At 37.2% G+C, this 14,877-nt stretch overlaps 1 protein-coding gene and 1 long non-coding RNA gene across 2 annotated transcripts in view; both read left to right on the top strand.

The window, feature by feature from the left end:
* The window catches only part of LOC125081465 (uncharacterized), a 489,301-nt gene that overhangs the window by 241,528 nt on the left and 232,896 nt on the right, over nt 1-14,877 (top strand). The gene's annotated exons all lie outside the window — the stretch shown is intronic.
* Nucleotides 1-14,877, top strand: part of GNAT3 (G protein subunit alpha transducin 3) — a 55,378-nt gene that overhangs the window by 39,862 nt on the left and 639 nt on the right. Inside the window, exons 5-7 of the mRNA XM_047696141.1 lie at nt 858-986; nt 11,504-11,633; nt 11,845-11,998. Coding sequence (XP_047552097.1) covers nt 858-986; nt 11,504-11,633; nt 11,845-11,998 — 413 coding nt within the window. The remainder of the gene's footprint in view (nt 1-857; nt 987-11,503; nt 11,634-11,844; nt 11,999-14,877) is intronic.

The following is a 14,877-nucleotide window of genomic DNA, read 5'->3' as shown; positions in this document are numbered from 1 at the left end:
TCTGGTTTCAAAACAGAGCCAAAGAGCAATTCCTCCCCTCTCATCTAACAGACTCTAAGAGAGCACAGGGTTTACTCAGACCTGTTCCTCCTTTTCAGCACCCCTAGATTCTGTGGCCCAAAAAAGGGCAGTATTAGGCTTGGGAATGGTAGGATTTTTAAATATGTCCTCCAGGAAAGAGTAAGGCCACTGACACACAGGTGGAAGAAGAGTAGTAGGAGTGAATGCAATGTCTAAGTTCAGCCTTCTGTCGCTTGGATGGTCACCAATGTCATGAGTTAGTTCCACTGTGAATGAGCAAGAAAGTCAAAGGTGTTTTTGTTTTGTTTGGTTTTTTGGTTTTTTTTAATTGCACTAACTGCATATAATCATGGCACTTAAAACAAATGGTCCAGAGTCCTAAGCTAGACAATCTGTGGAGAACAACATTATTGCAACCAGTTACTGTCTTAAAATTCAAAGCACCTAAATTCAAACTACAGCATTTTTAAGATAGTCTAGTGCCTAGCGTGACAAGATAGCATTTTGGGGGAGGACGATCAAAACCTGAAAATAGAACTTTTCTCTGAAATATATCCATACACCGCCAGTTCTGTTACATATACCTCATAAAACACAGGCTAAGGCAGCACTGGTCTAGCAGACTTTATAATTATAGAGACCTCCATGGGTCAGCTGTGCACCACTCTTAGCCCTGCCGCATCCGGCCACCAAGCTCTGATGAGCACAATTTTAAAAGCACCAGCCTGGAGCTTCATAATTTTAATGTACCCTGAAGTAAAAATTCATTGGTACCAAATCCTGGTCTCTTCAAACATAAATTTAAAAAATATATGCTATTTTTGTTGTTTTATTAGCTATCTTAATGACGTCGACAGAATCACAGCTCCTGGATATGTCCCGAATGAGCAAGATGTGCTATATTCTAGAGTGAAAACAACTGGAATCATTGAAACTCAATTCTCCTTTAAAGATTTGCATTTCAGGTATGCACTATGTCTTTTCTAACCATCTACGAAAGTAGTCAATATTTTTTCACAGAGAAAGGTCTAACCTGTTTCTGAGCTTGGGCTTGAATGCTTGGGCATTCTTCCCAAGCTCTGTTCACTCTCAGTACCACTTTCTCTTACTGCTTTCCTATGGCCTTACACCCTATACCTCATCCTAAGCCCTATATCCTCCTCAAAGAAAAATGCCTTGTCTTGACCAGGTGGGAGCTCGATTTCATTTTCCTCTTGAAACTGATATCCTACTTTGAAAATGAGAGAGAGAGAGAAGGAGAGAAAGAAATTATATTTTAATAAAATTTAAGTAACAGGTGCCACAGATACAATGTCCTTTGCCCTCCAATCTCCTATTTGCCTGAAATATTCTTATTCATATCCTTAATTTAAAAAATGCAAATAACTGAGAGAACTATTTGAATGTGATGCTATTTACTGAAGTAACAAGACCTATTTTATAAGTATGGTTTGGGTATGAAAATGAGTCCACTAATTTTATTGCTGTCACATTACCAAGACCTTTCTAGAAGTGCAAAACCACTCATTTACTATACCAAGAAATGGAAATCCAAAGTGTAATGTTATAAAATGTCATGACACTTAAGTACCTCTCCCTGTGGATTGTGGATAAGATGGACTGTTAAACATTAAAACCAGGCTCCAGATGTACCACTTAATAAAATGAAAAAAATAATTAAAAATGCAAAAAACTCATTCATGTATGCAAACGGAGAATATTTTTTTAAAGTAGAAAAATGAAACAAAAGTGACATGGATTATCTGCATCCATTTGTGAAGCAAACTTACTTCAGTGGGATAAAAGCTTTAAAAAAAATTTTTTTTATTATTAACATTGCCGAATCAGAATATCTGCTTAGACTAGATGTTACATAGATAGCCAGGGTATTTTCAAGTTAATATCACAGAAAGCTCTTCAAAATTTACACCTGAATTCCAAGTCCACAAATGGTTAATTTTCTGACAGATGAGTCAAAGATCAAACCAGGATAAAGGGACTGCTAAGATCTGGATCAACATCTACTCTTGGCAAATGTAAGCAGTTTGTCTTCGGTCCTGTCACGGCCATCGTGCAATTCCTCTTTGGCAACGACCTTCTCCACACTCCTGGCTTTTGATCCAGTTTCTGAGGTTTTCCTATGGGAATCCAAGTCCAATTGCTTAGATCCTCTGCCCCTCCTAAGCCTAGTCAAAGCATTACACAAACTAATAGAATTTTCTGGAGTTTAGACGGGATCATGGACCACTTATGAAAATTAATATCATGTACTGAATACCTAGAAGTTGACAACTCCAGTCAGCCTATGCAACACCAATTTGGTATCTTCTCAGAAATAGTCACTATCATAAACTATCTGCCGTATATATCTCTTCCTTGAACGTTCTAAACCTTAGGGCCATTGCACTTGCTGTTCTTTTTGCCTAAAATGCTCTCTCTGATCCTGGATCTCTGCAAAGACTGGCTCCTTCTTATCATTAAGTTCCAGAATGAGATGCCATCTCCTCATGGAACCTTGATCATTCTGTCTACCATCCCTGTGTATACTTGTCACTACTATACCCAATAGTGTCCTGGTAAGCCTATCAGTAGGCTCTCTGGGACAGGGGGAGAAGGAAGGCCTGATATGCGGTCCCTGAAGATCCCCTTGGTATAAAAATACTGTAACAATGGCTAACTGCAACCTAGCAATGAGAAGTCACTAAATGTAGTACTGGGAAGAAATGCAAAGAGCTCTCACTTGCCATACCAACGTGAGCCAATGCCTTTACAAGATTGAAATATCATGCTATTTTGTTCCAAAAACAAAAACAAAAACAAAACCCTTACTAATGTATGAAATTGACTTCTTTGTTTGTTTCTATTTCTGTCTTAAATGCTCCGAGCTCCCGGAGGGTAGGAGCCATGTCTCTACAGTACCATCTCCTGTGATTATCATGATGGCTAGAACAGAGTAGGCTTACAGTTAATTTTTGCCAGATGAATAAACGTGCTAGGCCAATCACTGTATGGACCCTATTTGTACACATTCCTTGAAACACGTTGAACCGAGCATTGCTGCTCTTATGTTGGAAAGAGCCCCAAAATGGAGGCTCAAAGGAGGTGAAAGATTTCCTCAAGATCATACATAGAGGCACTAGAAATGTGGTTAGAACACATCTTTCTAACTTCCAAGACCACACTTCTTACACTGAGTATCTCTGTGGGCCACGAGGTAAACTGGCAGAAACCATTCTTTCTTCCATAGAATAAGTGTTCCTTCCAATGTTTTTGGTCCTTCGTAATTCCCTTCAGAGAGAAGAGGGAACAGGGAATAAAACAGCCTGTTGGGGAGCTGTCTAGGAGTTGGCAGGCTCTGGTACCTTCGCATATCTGTGCTTCTGAAACCAGGGGACATGATGACTGCCAGTGAGCATCCCAAACCTCAGAAAGTCACGTTCATTTTCTGGAACATCTATTCCTCTCAGTACCAAATAATACTAATAAAATTTAAAAAATTATATTCTGAGTGTAACAGCATTTGCATTAGTTTTTTTTTTTAAATAAAACCTTATTTTAAAGATATGTAACCTCATAATAGGTCTCATCAGATTATACCTCTAAACCCCCATTGGTCCATCATCATTTTTCTGTCCTTCTATGGTTTGTGAGGCACTGAGTCCTACAGGCAGGGGATTGCCTATGCTACTTTCGTATCTCACTGGCCCTTACAAAGGAGTAGGAAAGGTCTTCTAATTCTCTATAACAGCATCAAGGCTGAAATGGAAGGTGTTTGGGAACTGGATTGTAAAGTCAAGTTAGGACTTCTTTTGTCATAACAATTTCTATGATACCCAACTGTGACCTCTTTGCCATTCTTAAGACAGGTTTTTAACTCGTGGGGCACCTGGGTGGCTCAGTTGGTTAAGCATCTGCCTTTGGCTCACGTCATGATCCTGGATCTCGGAATCTAGCCCCACATCAGGCTCCCTGCTCAGTGGGGACCCTGCCCCTCCCTTTGCCCCATATTCCACTTGTGCTCTCTCTCTCATATAAATGAATAAAATCTTTAAAAAAAATAGGTTTTTAGCTCTTTTGTTTTAATAGGTATTGTTTTTCCTCCTGCTCAAGAGGATTTATTATTTAAAAGGCATCTTCTATAAGGAATGGAGAATATTAATTACTCACTCAAATGCAAGGATTTTCTCTAAACACAAGTATTTAAACAATGGAATTTGGAAAATATTTAAATTTTACTACAAAATATAAAAAAGGCAACTCTACTTTCTTAAGGAACTATTTAAAACCACTTACTTACATTTTTAAGTTTAGTCACAGCAACTGAGATATATTAATCCCTTAATAAATTCCCACAGTTAAATCACTTTTTTTTTTGAAGGGCTGAATAGGATTATCTATAAATGCACAGGATTTTGTAGTATAAAATTTGGTAGTATTTCAAAATAGAAAGTACAAAAATAAGATACCTTCCAACTTCATTTCAGTAAGTGCCTAAGATATTAAAATATATTGCATTAGCATTGATTTGTATTCACATAGCATACATCATCCTATGATTTTTTAAAACTAAAGATTTAATTTGCATATTAAATTAGAGAACTCTAGAATTTTAAATAGGAACATCAAAATGAAAAATTCTCTCTGCCAATATACTACATCATCTTCCTATATCACCTAATTTAATGGAAATTACCTTAGTGTTCTTATCAAACCAGAACTCCAACTGCCAAACATAAAAGAAATTATCTTTATACATGTTAAAGTACTAGTAAATGGAAAATACAAGTGTGAGCTCTTTTATTTGTTATAAAATAATTCCTTAGGACAAAGAACTTAAAGATTTATAAGGCTTTATCAAACAATTATAGAAAAGTCGCTTCCTAATTGTTCCACAATTAAACAAGAGAATTATAAAGACATAAAGCTATGAGGAAGTCAAAGAAGAGAAGTCAGCAACTATTATAATGTGAAGCTTTAGGTTTTGTAAGTTCAATGTAACTATTTCCAACAATGTTCGAGTGTATCTATGATATAACATAAATTATAATTTTCTTGAATTTTAAATTGATCATGTGCACTGGTTTCCTTTATTGTGGGGGTATAAGTCAGCTTAGGAGTAAGTCTGATTGGCTACCCAGCTGCTAGACTGTTTGACATAAAGCCATAAAACTCAACAACTTTCCCAATTGTTTAAAATAGACTACACAACTCAAATGTTGACTATAAAGCCATAAAACCCTGATACCTTGCTCTCTATTAATGCCATGGATAGTTTAACAAATAATCAATGTTCAGCTGTCACTTGAAAGCCTTGTTTGTGGATTTTTAGCTGTATGGTACAACTTGGGCATTTAAAAACTTTTTTTTTAAACAAGTCTAACTGAACTATCAGACTTAATAAGGAAATATATATAACCAAACAAATAAGTAAAATAAAACTTCTTCACCCAAATGAGAATTGCACATTTCATTCAATATCATTAATGCTCTGGTTACTTTCACTACTCAGGGAATCAAGGCTATTCAATCTGTATCATGCATATGTTTACTTCATTAATTGTCTCTGTAGATCTGACCAATCCAAATGTCAGTTAGCGAAAAAGCATGTTTTTCTCTGATTTCTCCATTTGTTCTTCACAAATTGGTCATGATGGAATATACATGTATTCATATTCATGTATATTCATATATATTCTTACATATTTTTTTTAGATCAGAGAACACCGATTCAATGAAATATGTTAGAAAAGACTTCTACTTTGGAAATCTCTAAAATGTTTCTAGGTTTTAATGCTTTATACCTCTAAAATAAACCCAAAATTAAAATTTAGAGGAAGAGGTCAAAGTGAAGAGGGATGTGTGAAAAGAAATTACTACAATAGCAGCAAAACAACACGTAACTTCTTAGAGCTAACATAATATCCAGTAGACTGAGTATAAGAGCAGAACTCCAGCTGTTGGTCTGATTTGCTAATGGACATTTCAATTCTGTTACGGCAGATGGCATTAGAGCAATGTTCTATGCTCCCTGGGCCTTTGTCTCTAACTTCAACCTGAGCACATGCACGTAGATACACATCACTGTTTATTAAGTGAGTCATAAAATGAGAAGGTAACTAACATGCTATCTAAGACTTTGAAAAGCTATTTTATCAATATGACAAAACCCTCAGAGAACAAATCTTTGTCTTTCCTTCCTCAGGAGAAAGCTATGCCAATTGAAACATGTTTACTGAAGGCTGCATGACAAATTAAAAGAACAGCGGGCAAAGGGTCATATTACACATTATGCCCCTCACTAAATGTATATATTTACTTGAAGAGGAGAATAGATACCCTTACACAAGGATGTTAATGTCAACAGTAGGCTGTGAAGAAGCTGAATGATCAGAGAAAGCCAGGAGAGAGCCAGCAAGATTGCTAGGCTTGCTCTGAATTTCATCTCAAAGATTTTCCAAACATTCTCTTTCTTGGGAGAGCCATTTGAGATTACGTTGTAGAAAAGAAAAACATGGAAACCACATGAAGTTTCTGTTTTTCCCTTTTCCTGGTGAGTTTAAATTCCCCTCAGAGTTCATAAATTGGTAATACCCATATCTTGATAATTATTACTATTTTCATTGCAAGGGACTCCCTGCAATTTTTTTTTCTGATTTAAAACTATTGACACGAGCATAATAAGGTTATCTTCTTTGAGATAAAATATTTGATCACTGTGCCAAAAATATGAGAAAGGAATATTCTACTAATAGAACATCTTCAGATTTATAAATTTTGAATATAATCTAATTGAAAATATAAAAGTAATTAAAAAGAGAAATCATCAGATGGACGGAGATAGCTTACTTAGTTGGCCATAAGAGCAGAGGAAAAGAGGCTCAAAAAGAAACGCTAGTTAGACAAGCCCAAGTCCTATCTATCTGGTGGAGAAAACTTAACCAAGGTGTCCTGGAGTTTGGTTCCTACAGCAATAGCATTTCTACTGTGGAAATTGAATTTTGAGTTCTCTTATCACTCATTCTATTCATCCAGCAACTTTTGTCCTCATTTGTGATTAGTTAGTTCTCCATTGTGGGATGCCCACGACGGAAGCAGACCTTGAAGAGAGGACTAGGACGAAAGAGGAAACAAGAATTAAGGAGATACATGTTCAAATCTAGTGGGTGGAGATACAATGGGTGGTTTTAGTTCGAAAAGCTTACCAGGGGCGCCTGGGTGGCTCAGTGGGTTAAAGCCTCTGCCTTCAGCTCAGGTCATGATCCCAGGGTCCTGGGATAGAGCCCCACATCGGGCTCTCTGCTCAGCAGGGAGCCTGCTTCCCTTCCTCTCTCTCTCCCTGCCTCTTGCCTACTTGTGATCTCTGTCAAATAAATAAATAAAATCTTAAAAAAAGAAAAAAAAGAAAAGCGGGGCACCTGGGTGGCTCAGTGGGTTAAAGCCTCTGCCTTCAGCTCAGGTCATGATCACAGGGTCCTGGGATCGAGCCCCGCATCGGGCTCTCTGCTTGGCAGGGAGCCTGCTTCCCTTCCTCTCTCTCTGCCTGCCTCTCTGTCTACTTATAATCTGTCTGTCAAATAAATAAATAAAATCTCTTAAAAAAAAAAAAAAAAAAAAAAGAAAAGCTTACCAGGAGTTTAAACCTAAGGATGCATATTCAATCTTCAACACACCAAAATCCACAAGTTAATATATCTTTGTTTGATCACAGTATCACATTCCTTTGCCAACAAATGATCATATATCTGTCTATGACCAAATGGGGAATAAACACAACACCTAGAATTCTGACAATCTATACTATCACCATTAAAATCATGGAACAAAATACCTAGGAAGGGGAGTTTTACATTTTTGCCCAGTTTGACAACACATAGAACTACTGTCTGAACTAGAAGAAGGACAGACTACAGTAAAGGTAATTCCAGCCCACTGGTGAGAGTTTAAGAGTTTTCAAGCTAACTGGCCACTAGGTATTAACTGAGGACCTCTGGTTCAAGTAAATAAGTTGCACTTGATGAGCTCATAACAAAGCTTCATGATCATACCCACAGAACCTATCATGCCACTTGGTACATAACAGCCTCCACAATTGTTACTTGAATTAATACACCTTGGGCAAGTGGCTTTATGAAAAATAGAAATCATAATTGTATTTGCCTTATGAGTTTATAGTTTAAAATTTGAGTTGATTGTTGTAGCTTACTCACATGCTTGGCAAATAAACTCTCACTGGGTGTGTTAAATTAAGATTAAGACATTACAACTGGTGGGAACTCATGGAGTTAATAAAAGTCATAATCTAAACTATTTCCATTTGGACTACATTTTATAATTTCAACAAAGCTATAGATAAAATGATTTTTCAAAGTCTGAAAAAAATACTAAAAATACTAAAATATTAAGATTACTTTTATAGGGCGCCTGGGTGGCTCAGTGGGTTAGGCCGCTGCCTTCGGCTCGGGTCATGATCTCGGGGTCCTGGGATCGAGCCCCGCGTCGGGCTCTCTGCTCAGCAGGGAGCCTGCTTCCTCCTCTCTCTCTGCCTGCCTCTCTGCCTACTTGTGATTTCTCTCTGTCAGATAAATGAATAAAATCTTTAAAAAAAAAAAAAGATTACTTTTATAGATCAACAAAATATTTGACTAAAATTTAAAGGTCTGACTGCATATTAATTATCTTTGTTTCCATAAGAGTCTTAACTCATTTTCAAAAATTAAATGGTTTACACATAATATAACCTTAAATTCAAAATTCTGTCCTTTTCCTCCATTTATATTACAAGTCTGAAACTGCAAAGGATTTGGCATTAGCAGTACTATAATAGTGTTTGTTGATACTGGATTTAAATTTCCAAAGCACCTAACTACTGAACTCTTCAACATTATCTTGAGTATTGTTAGCATCTCCTTTTTTAATTTTGCATCGGGATGCATTTGTGTGTGTGTGTGTGTGTGTGTGTATACACATACAAATTTGAGGAATTCAATTCTATATGTCTGTTCTCTACCTGGTTCACACATCAAGTGTAAAGTAGTAGAATGGACTCTACGATGTAGTCTACTTTTGATTATCTTCACCAAGTCAACTAATAGGAATTTATTATCCCAGGTACAGTTAATGCCTTTGAAATCTCTGTACAGCTTGGATGTTTCTTGGTAATTAACATGTTGTGGTTAAACTATTATGAAAGCTCCATAATTTCTTTTTCTGCCTCTAGTCTCTTATCAAATCTATCTTCTGGACTCAGATCAAAGTGACCTAACATAACAACAAGCAAACAAACAATGTTAATTCTCTGCCCCCCAAATCCCTCATAATTCCCCCACTGATGGCTATATAAATGTCGTCTTCTCGTGTAACACAAAAGACCTAGTTAACCTATTTCAGGGCTAACATGCCAGGTTTGCTCCCACCTGCTCAAATCCTTTGCTCTTGCTGTTTCTTCTGCTGTCTCTCCCTGAAACGTTTTCCTAGACATTCACTTGGCTCAGTCCCTCAACTCCTTAAGCTTTTAATTAGCAGTTTCCAGTTAGTTTAGTTCAAATTATGACCCATCCCTACACTCCTTGCATGTCTCTATCCTAAGTCTGTTCACAAACACCACACAACAAGCCCCACCACCAACACTGCCACCATGTAGACCAGAAGCTTCTTGAGGTTGAATCTCTAATGCTTGGCCTGATCAATAAATATTCTTTGAATAAATGAATAATTAGGCCATTTATCGCAATTGTTTTACATAAGTTTTCATGTTCCCAAAAATATACATTATGTGCTTACCCCAGACATGCCATGTTCTTCATTTCTTGATGACTGGCACATGCACTTGATAACAACTCCCCGCTCCCCCCCACCCTGTCCTATTAACACCATCCTATAAAGCAATCCTTTCTCGGAAAGAAAGTGATGTGAGAGAAAGTAAATGGAGATGGGGAGAGACACAATTCACATAGAGGTTCAAGGCACCTTCCTTGTGGACACTGTGACAGACGCTGACTGTAAGACCTGCGAAGTGAGAATGAGGCAGGGTCATGTCATGAAGAAAGGAGTCATGTCACCTGGGAAGGAGACAGGTTGTGCCAAAGTCCTGAAGCTGCAAAAAATTAGGATTAAGAGCGTGAAGAGTAGCCTTATGATCAGATTATATTAAAGAGGAGAGTAGTATGAACTAAGGTGGGAAAAGTAAGCAGGAACCAAAATTTCCAGAGCCTCAAGGGTCATCAGACCAGCCTGTGTGTGGTTTGATGGCTGACAAGCCCGAGGAAAGTCACAGAACTCTGGCCGTGGCTGTGCTGAGAAATATCGGTGGCTTGTACAAGAGAAGGGGCCTTAGAGAGAAGTGCATGAATTGGGAACTGCATTTTGCATGGGTATTATGTGGAGGGTAAGGGAAAGGAAGGTGTTAAGAATAACTCCTAGTTTCTTTACTGAGTTCCTAGGTCCACGAGGGTGACTTTAACCAAAATACTAACACTTTTACCAAAATACTAACACATTTTCAAACACCTCTTCTGAGTAAGTTCTAAGATGACTCAGACTGACTTAGGTTTTCCTCTGAGCTCACATTTTACCTTGTGGATTACTCTATTTATTATATAGTACCAAATATCTGGGTAGCTCAGTCAGTGAAGTGTCCGACAGATGATTTCAGCTGGGGTCACGAACTCAGGGTCATGGGATCAAACCCCTGTTGGGCTCTATGTTCCGCAAGGAGTCTGCTTGAGATTCTCTCTTCCTCTGCCCTTCCCCTCACTTTCTCTCTCTCAAATAAATATAATCTTTTAAGATAAAAGATTATTTATCATATAATCCTATAACATATTGGATTTCTCTCTCCAAAACAGCAGGCTCTTTGAAGGGAGTGACCATATCTTTTCATCTTTCTGTTGGTAGGCCTAACACAGTGCCCTACACAGAAAATGAAAACGTAATTGAATGAAGGAAGGAAGGAAGGAAGGAAGAACTAAGAGAAGAAGCAAGAATCAGAGTATCAGAACTATGTTAGCTTCCAATCCTTTTGTAGGTTCTGCTCATTTAAGACTATGCATAGACTTTTTTAAAATTTTAGTTCTGGTACAGTTAATATACAGTTTTCTATTAGTTTTAGGTGTACAACATAGTGACACAACACTTCCACACTATGCATAGTCTTTAGCCAAAAATCTCTTGAATCTAGTAAATTTCTTACTAAAACTATCAATTGCTAAAAATTGCCCAGTCCCTCAAAGTCAGTATGTGATTTTCTCTAGCTTGCATGAATACCAAAAAAGAAAAAAGAGAAAAGAAAAAAAAAAGATGAACTCTTTTTCTGTAGTCCTTGAGCTGTAAATTGGCCAAATAAAATATTTTATAATCAATAAAAATCAAAAGATTATCTTTTGAAGATTTAAGAGTGTTCATTTATAGTTCTAAAAGTTAACATTAATGTAACTTTTGGTGGGTATCTCTAAGACTTGTTATCCTGTTTTCATTTTTTTTAAAGAATGTTTGATGTAGGAGGACAGAGATCTGAGAGAAAGAAATGGATTCACTGCTTTGAAGGCGTCACATGTATTATATTTTGTGCTGCTCTCAGTGCCTACGACATGGTCCTAGTGGAAGACGGGGAAGTGGTGAGTCTCAAAAGAAAATAAAGCCAGGGTAAAACAAACAAACAAACAAACAAACCCCAAGCATATGTGCTTCTCAACATTACTACCATATTCCCCAACTAGGGGAAGATCTTCCAAACATAGATGTTACTTCTCGAGTCTTGTTTATAATGCCCAATGTTAATATTTTGCAAATAATAATGCTACACATTCTCACCTTTATACCTAACAGAACAGAATGCATGAAAGCCTTCACCTGTTCAACAGTATCTGTAATCACAAGTACTTTGCAACCACCTCCATTGTCCTGTTTCTCAATAAAAAAGATCTCTTTCAAGAAAAACTAACCAAAGTGCATCTTAGTATCTGCTTTCCAGAATACACTGGTAAGATCCTTTAATTCCATATAAATTCTTATATACACCTATATTTTCCCATCTTCATCTTGATAGGTAACATTTATCAAGTTGAGGCTTATGATAATTGCTTGAGTCATGTGCATGATTCAAACTGGAAGAAATCTTACAGTGAAATAGGAAACCCTCTCAACACTGTTGGCATTAAAGCAAAGCTCTAAGGAATAAATGGAAGATTAGGTGGACCAGCGCTGCTACTCTATGTATTAAACACTACAAACTATATTAACTTAAACATTACAAATAATATATTCCAAATTGGCATTTTTAAAAAAGATTTATTTTATGAGAGAGAGAGAGAGAGAACAGTGGGAGAGGCGGAGTCTTAAGTGGACTCTGCACTGAGTGGGGAGCCTGATGCGAGGCCTCATCTCAAGACTCTGAGATCATGACCTGAGCTGAAACCAAGAGTCAGACACCCAGCTTAACTGTGCCACCCAGATGCCCCCACCAAACTGGCATTTTTTTATGTACTTCCTAATGAAACTTCAAAATGCAGTTGTTTTTCTAAGTCTGAATTAAGTTTCCTGAGTGACGGTCTCAATGATTTTTGAGAATAGTGACATTTTCTCTTTCCAGTTTTCATTTTCCAGTTTTTCTAGGGCCTAGAATTTTAGTGCTAATCCTGTTAATGACTATAAATATCAGGTTCTGTCAGTAGTTTTTTTTTTCCTTCAGAGATAGGTTTTTTTTTTTTTGTATATAGTTACATCTCTGTTAATGAAATTGTGTGTAAGATGGAAATACTTATGATTTAAATGACAAATAGGGTGCCTGGGTGGCTCATTTGGTTAAGTGTCTGCCTTTGGCTCAGGTTATGATCTCTGGGTCCTGGAATGGAGCCCCACGTCAGCTCCCAGCTCAGTGGGGAGCCTGCTTCTCTCTCTCCCGCTGCCCCTCCCCACAACTCATGTGCATTCTCACTCTCTCAAATAAAATCTTCTAAAAAAAATAAAAATAAATTTTAAAAAACACAAATAGAAGCTAATTCTACTACTTTGCTTTATGGGTAGCCCAGATGTTACTAGAAGCATGGCAGTCTGTCATAGTAGCTATTTATGCTAATGTAAAAGTAGTGCTTCTATCTTTCTTCTAGCTTTGTAAATATTAATTATGTTAACACAATTATCATGTGATTAAATATAATCATGATTCCATTTTGAATAATACAAACTACATATAGACTCAGTAAAGCTCTGTATGTTTTCTTTTAAATAATGGGCTTTATTTCTTAGAGCAGTTTTTGGTTTTCAGGACAAATGAATGGAAAATGAGAGTTCTACTCCCTCTCTAGTCAGCTTCCCATTTCTCTTATCATTAACATTTTGCATTGAGGTGGTGTATTTGTTACAATTGACTAACAGTTATTGATACATTATAACTAAAGTCCATAGTTTATTAGGGGCACTCTGTGTCATGCAGTTCCGTGTGTATTGCAAATTCATGTCATGTCCCCATCATTACAGTAACATATAGCCTCACTGCCATAAAAATCAACTGTGTTCCACTATAAATCAGTGCTTTACCCCTCCCCTCCAAATTGTGGCAACCTCTGATCATTTTACTCCATCTATAGTTGTACTCTTTCCAGAATGTCATAGAGCTGTAATCATACAATATATGGCATTTTCTGACAGACTCTTTTCATTATAAAATGCTATATGTATTTAAATTTCCTCCATGTCTTTTCATGGGTTGATAGTCCATTTCCATTTACTATTGAATAATATTTCATTCCATAAACCAGTTTTTTTCATCTTTCATCTATCGAAAGATATCTTAGTTCTAATTTTTGACAATTATGAATAAAGCTGCTATAAACATTCATGTTCAAGATTCTGTGTGCCTGTATGTTTTTGTGTAGATATCTAGAAGCACATGTGCTAGAGTGTATGGTAAGACTCTGTTTAGCTTTGTAAGAAACTGCCCAACTGCCTTCCAAAGTGGCTGTACCATTTGGAATTCCTGTGGCTCCACATCTTTGGCAGTATTTGGTGTTCTGTTAATGTTTTGGATTTTAGGCACTCTACATTTTAAAGATGGTCCCTCACGGAATTTTTCTCCTAGTTACAATGAAGTGAGGAACAATAATCTTACCACCATGGAAAATCATTATGCTGCTGCCCTGTCCTATGTTAGGTTCCCTCAAAGTATATTCTGTTGTAAAACCATCAACACAGGTCATTTTTAGCTGCCTTGTGTTTCTTAGCACTTGTATTTTATTTCTTCCTTTCCCAGTTGATCCATTGCGAGTCCTGCTACAAGGCTAACCATTCCCAACTGTCCCCCTCCCCCACCCCTTCCCCATCAACTCTCCATCTAGCTCTACTAAAGCATCAGTCAGGAGCAGCTCTCTCTAGTTCTACATACGTCATCTCAACTCCTTTGTTCGGTCAGCAACATAGTCCATAATCTGACCTATACCATCCATTCTACTTGATTTGCTATAATTCTTCTGCAAAAATCTGTCCTTTCCATCCAACTCATCTCTCCAAGGTACACATTTGATCCTGAACCTTACCCTCAAGTCTAGTGACACAGGTCATTCTCACTCCCACTTTTTGGCATTCAGTCAAACTACTTCCTTCTCTCTTCTAGCTACCCCTCAAGATCCAGCTCAAACACCACCTCATTCCACAGTCCACTCATCTACAATTTCTATTCTTTTAGTTCATATGAAAACTCACACACCCCCATGTACACAGATACATGCACGGCCTTTGTCATATATATAGACTTCATTGATCATTTATGGATATATGTTAGTATTTTTATTGTATTTTAATCAAGTAAAGCCCCCACTCAGTGAGACAAGCACAGTTCCCAGCACAAATTTAATATCGCATAAA

The sequence above is a fragment of the Lutra lutra genome, chromosome 11 (genome assembly GCF_902655055.1).
Source record: "Lutra lutra chromosome 11, mLutLut1.2, whole genome shotgun sequence".
In the NCBI taxonomy this organism is placed as follows: Eukaryota; Metazoa; Chordata; class Mammalia; order Carnivora; family Mustelidae; genus Lutra; species Lutra lutra.
The sequence above is the reverse complement of the archived record's forward strand: the minus strand, read 5'-3'. Positions and strand labels throughout refer to the sequence as shown.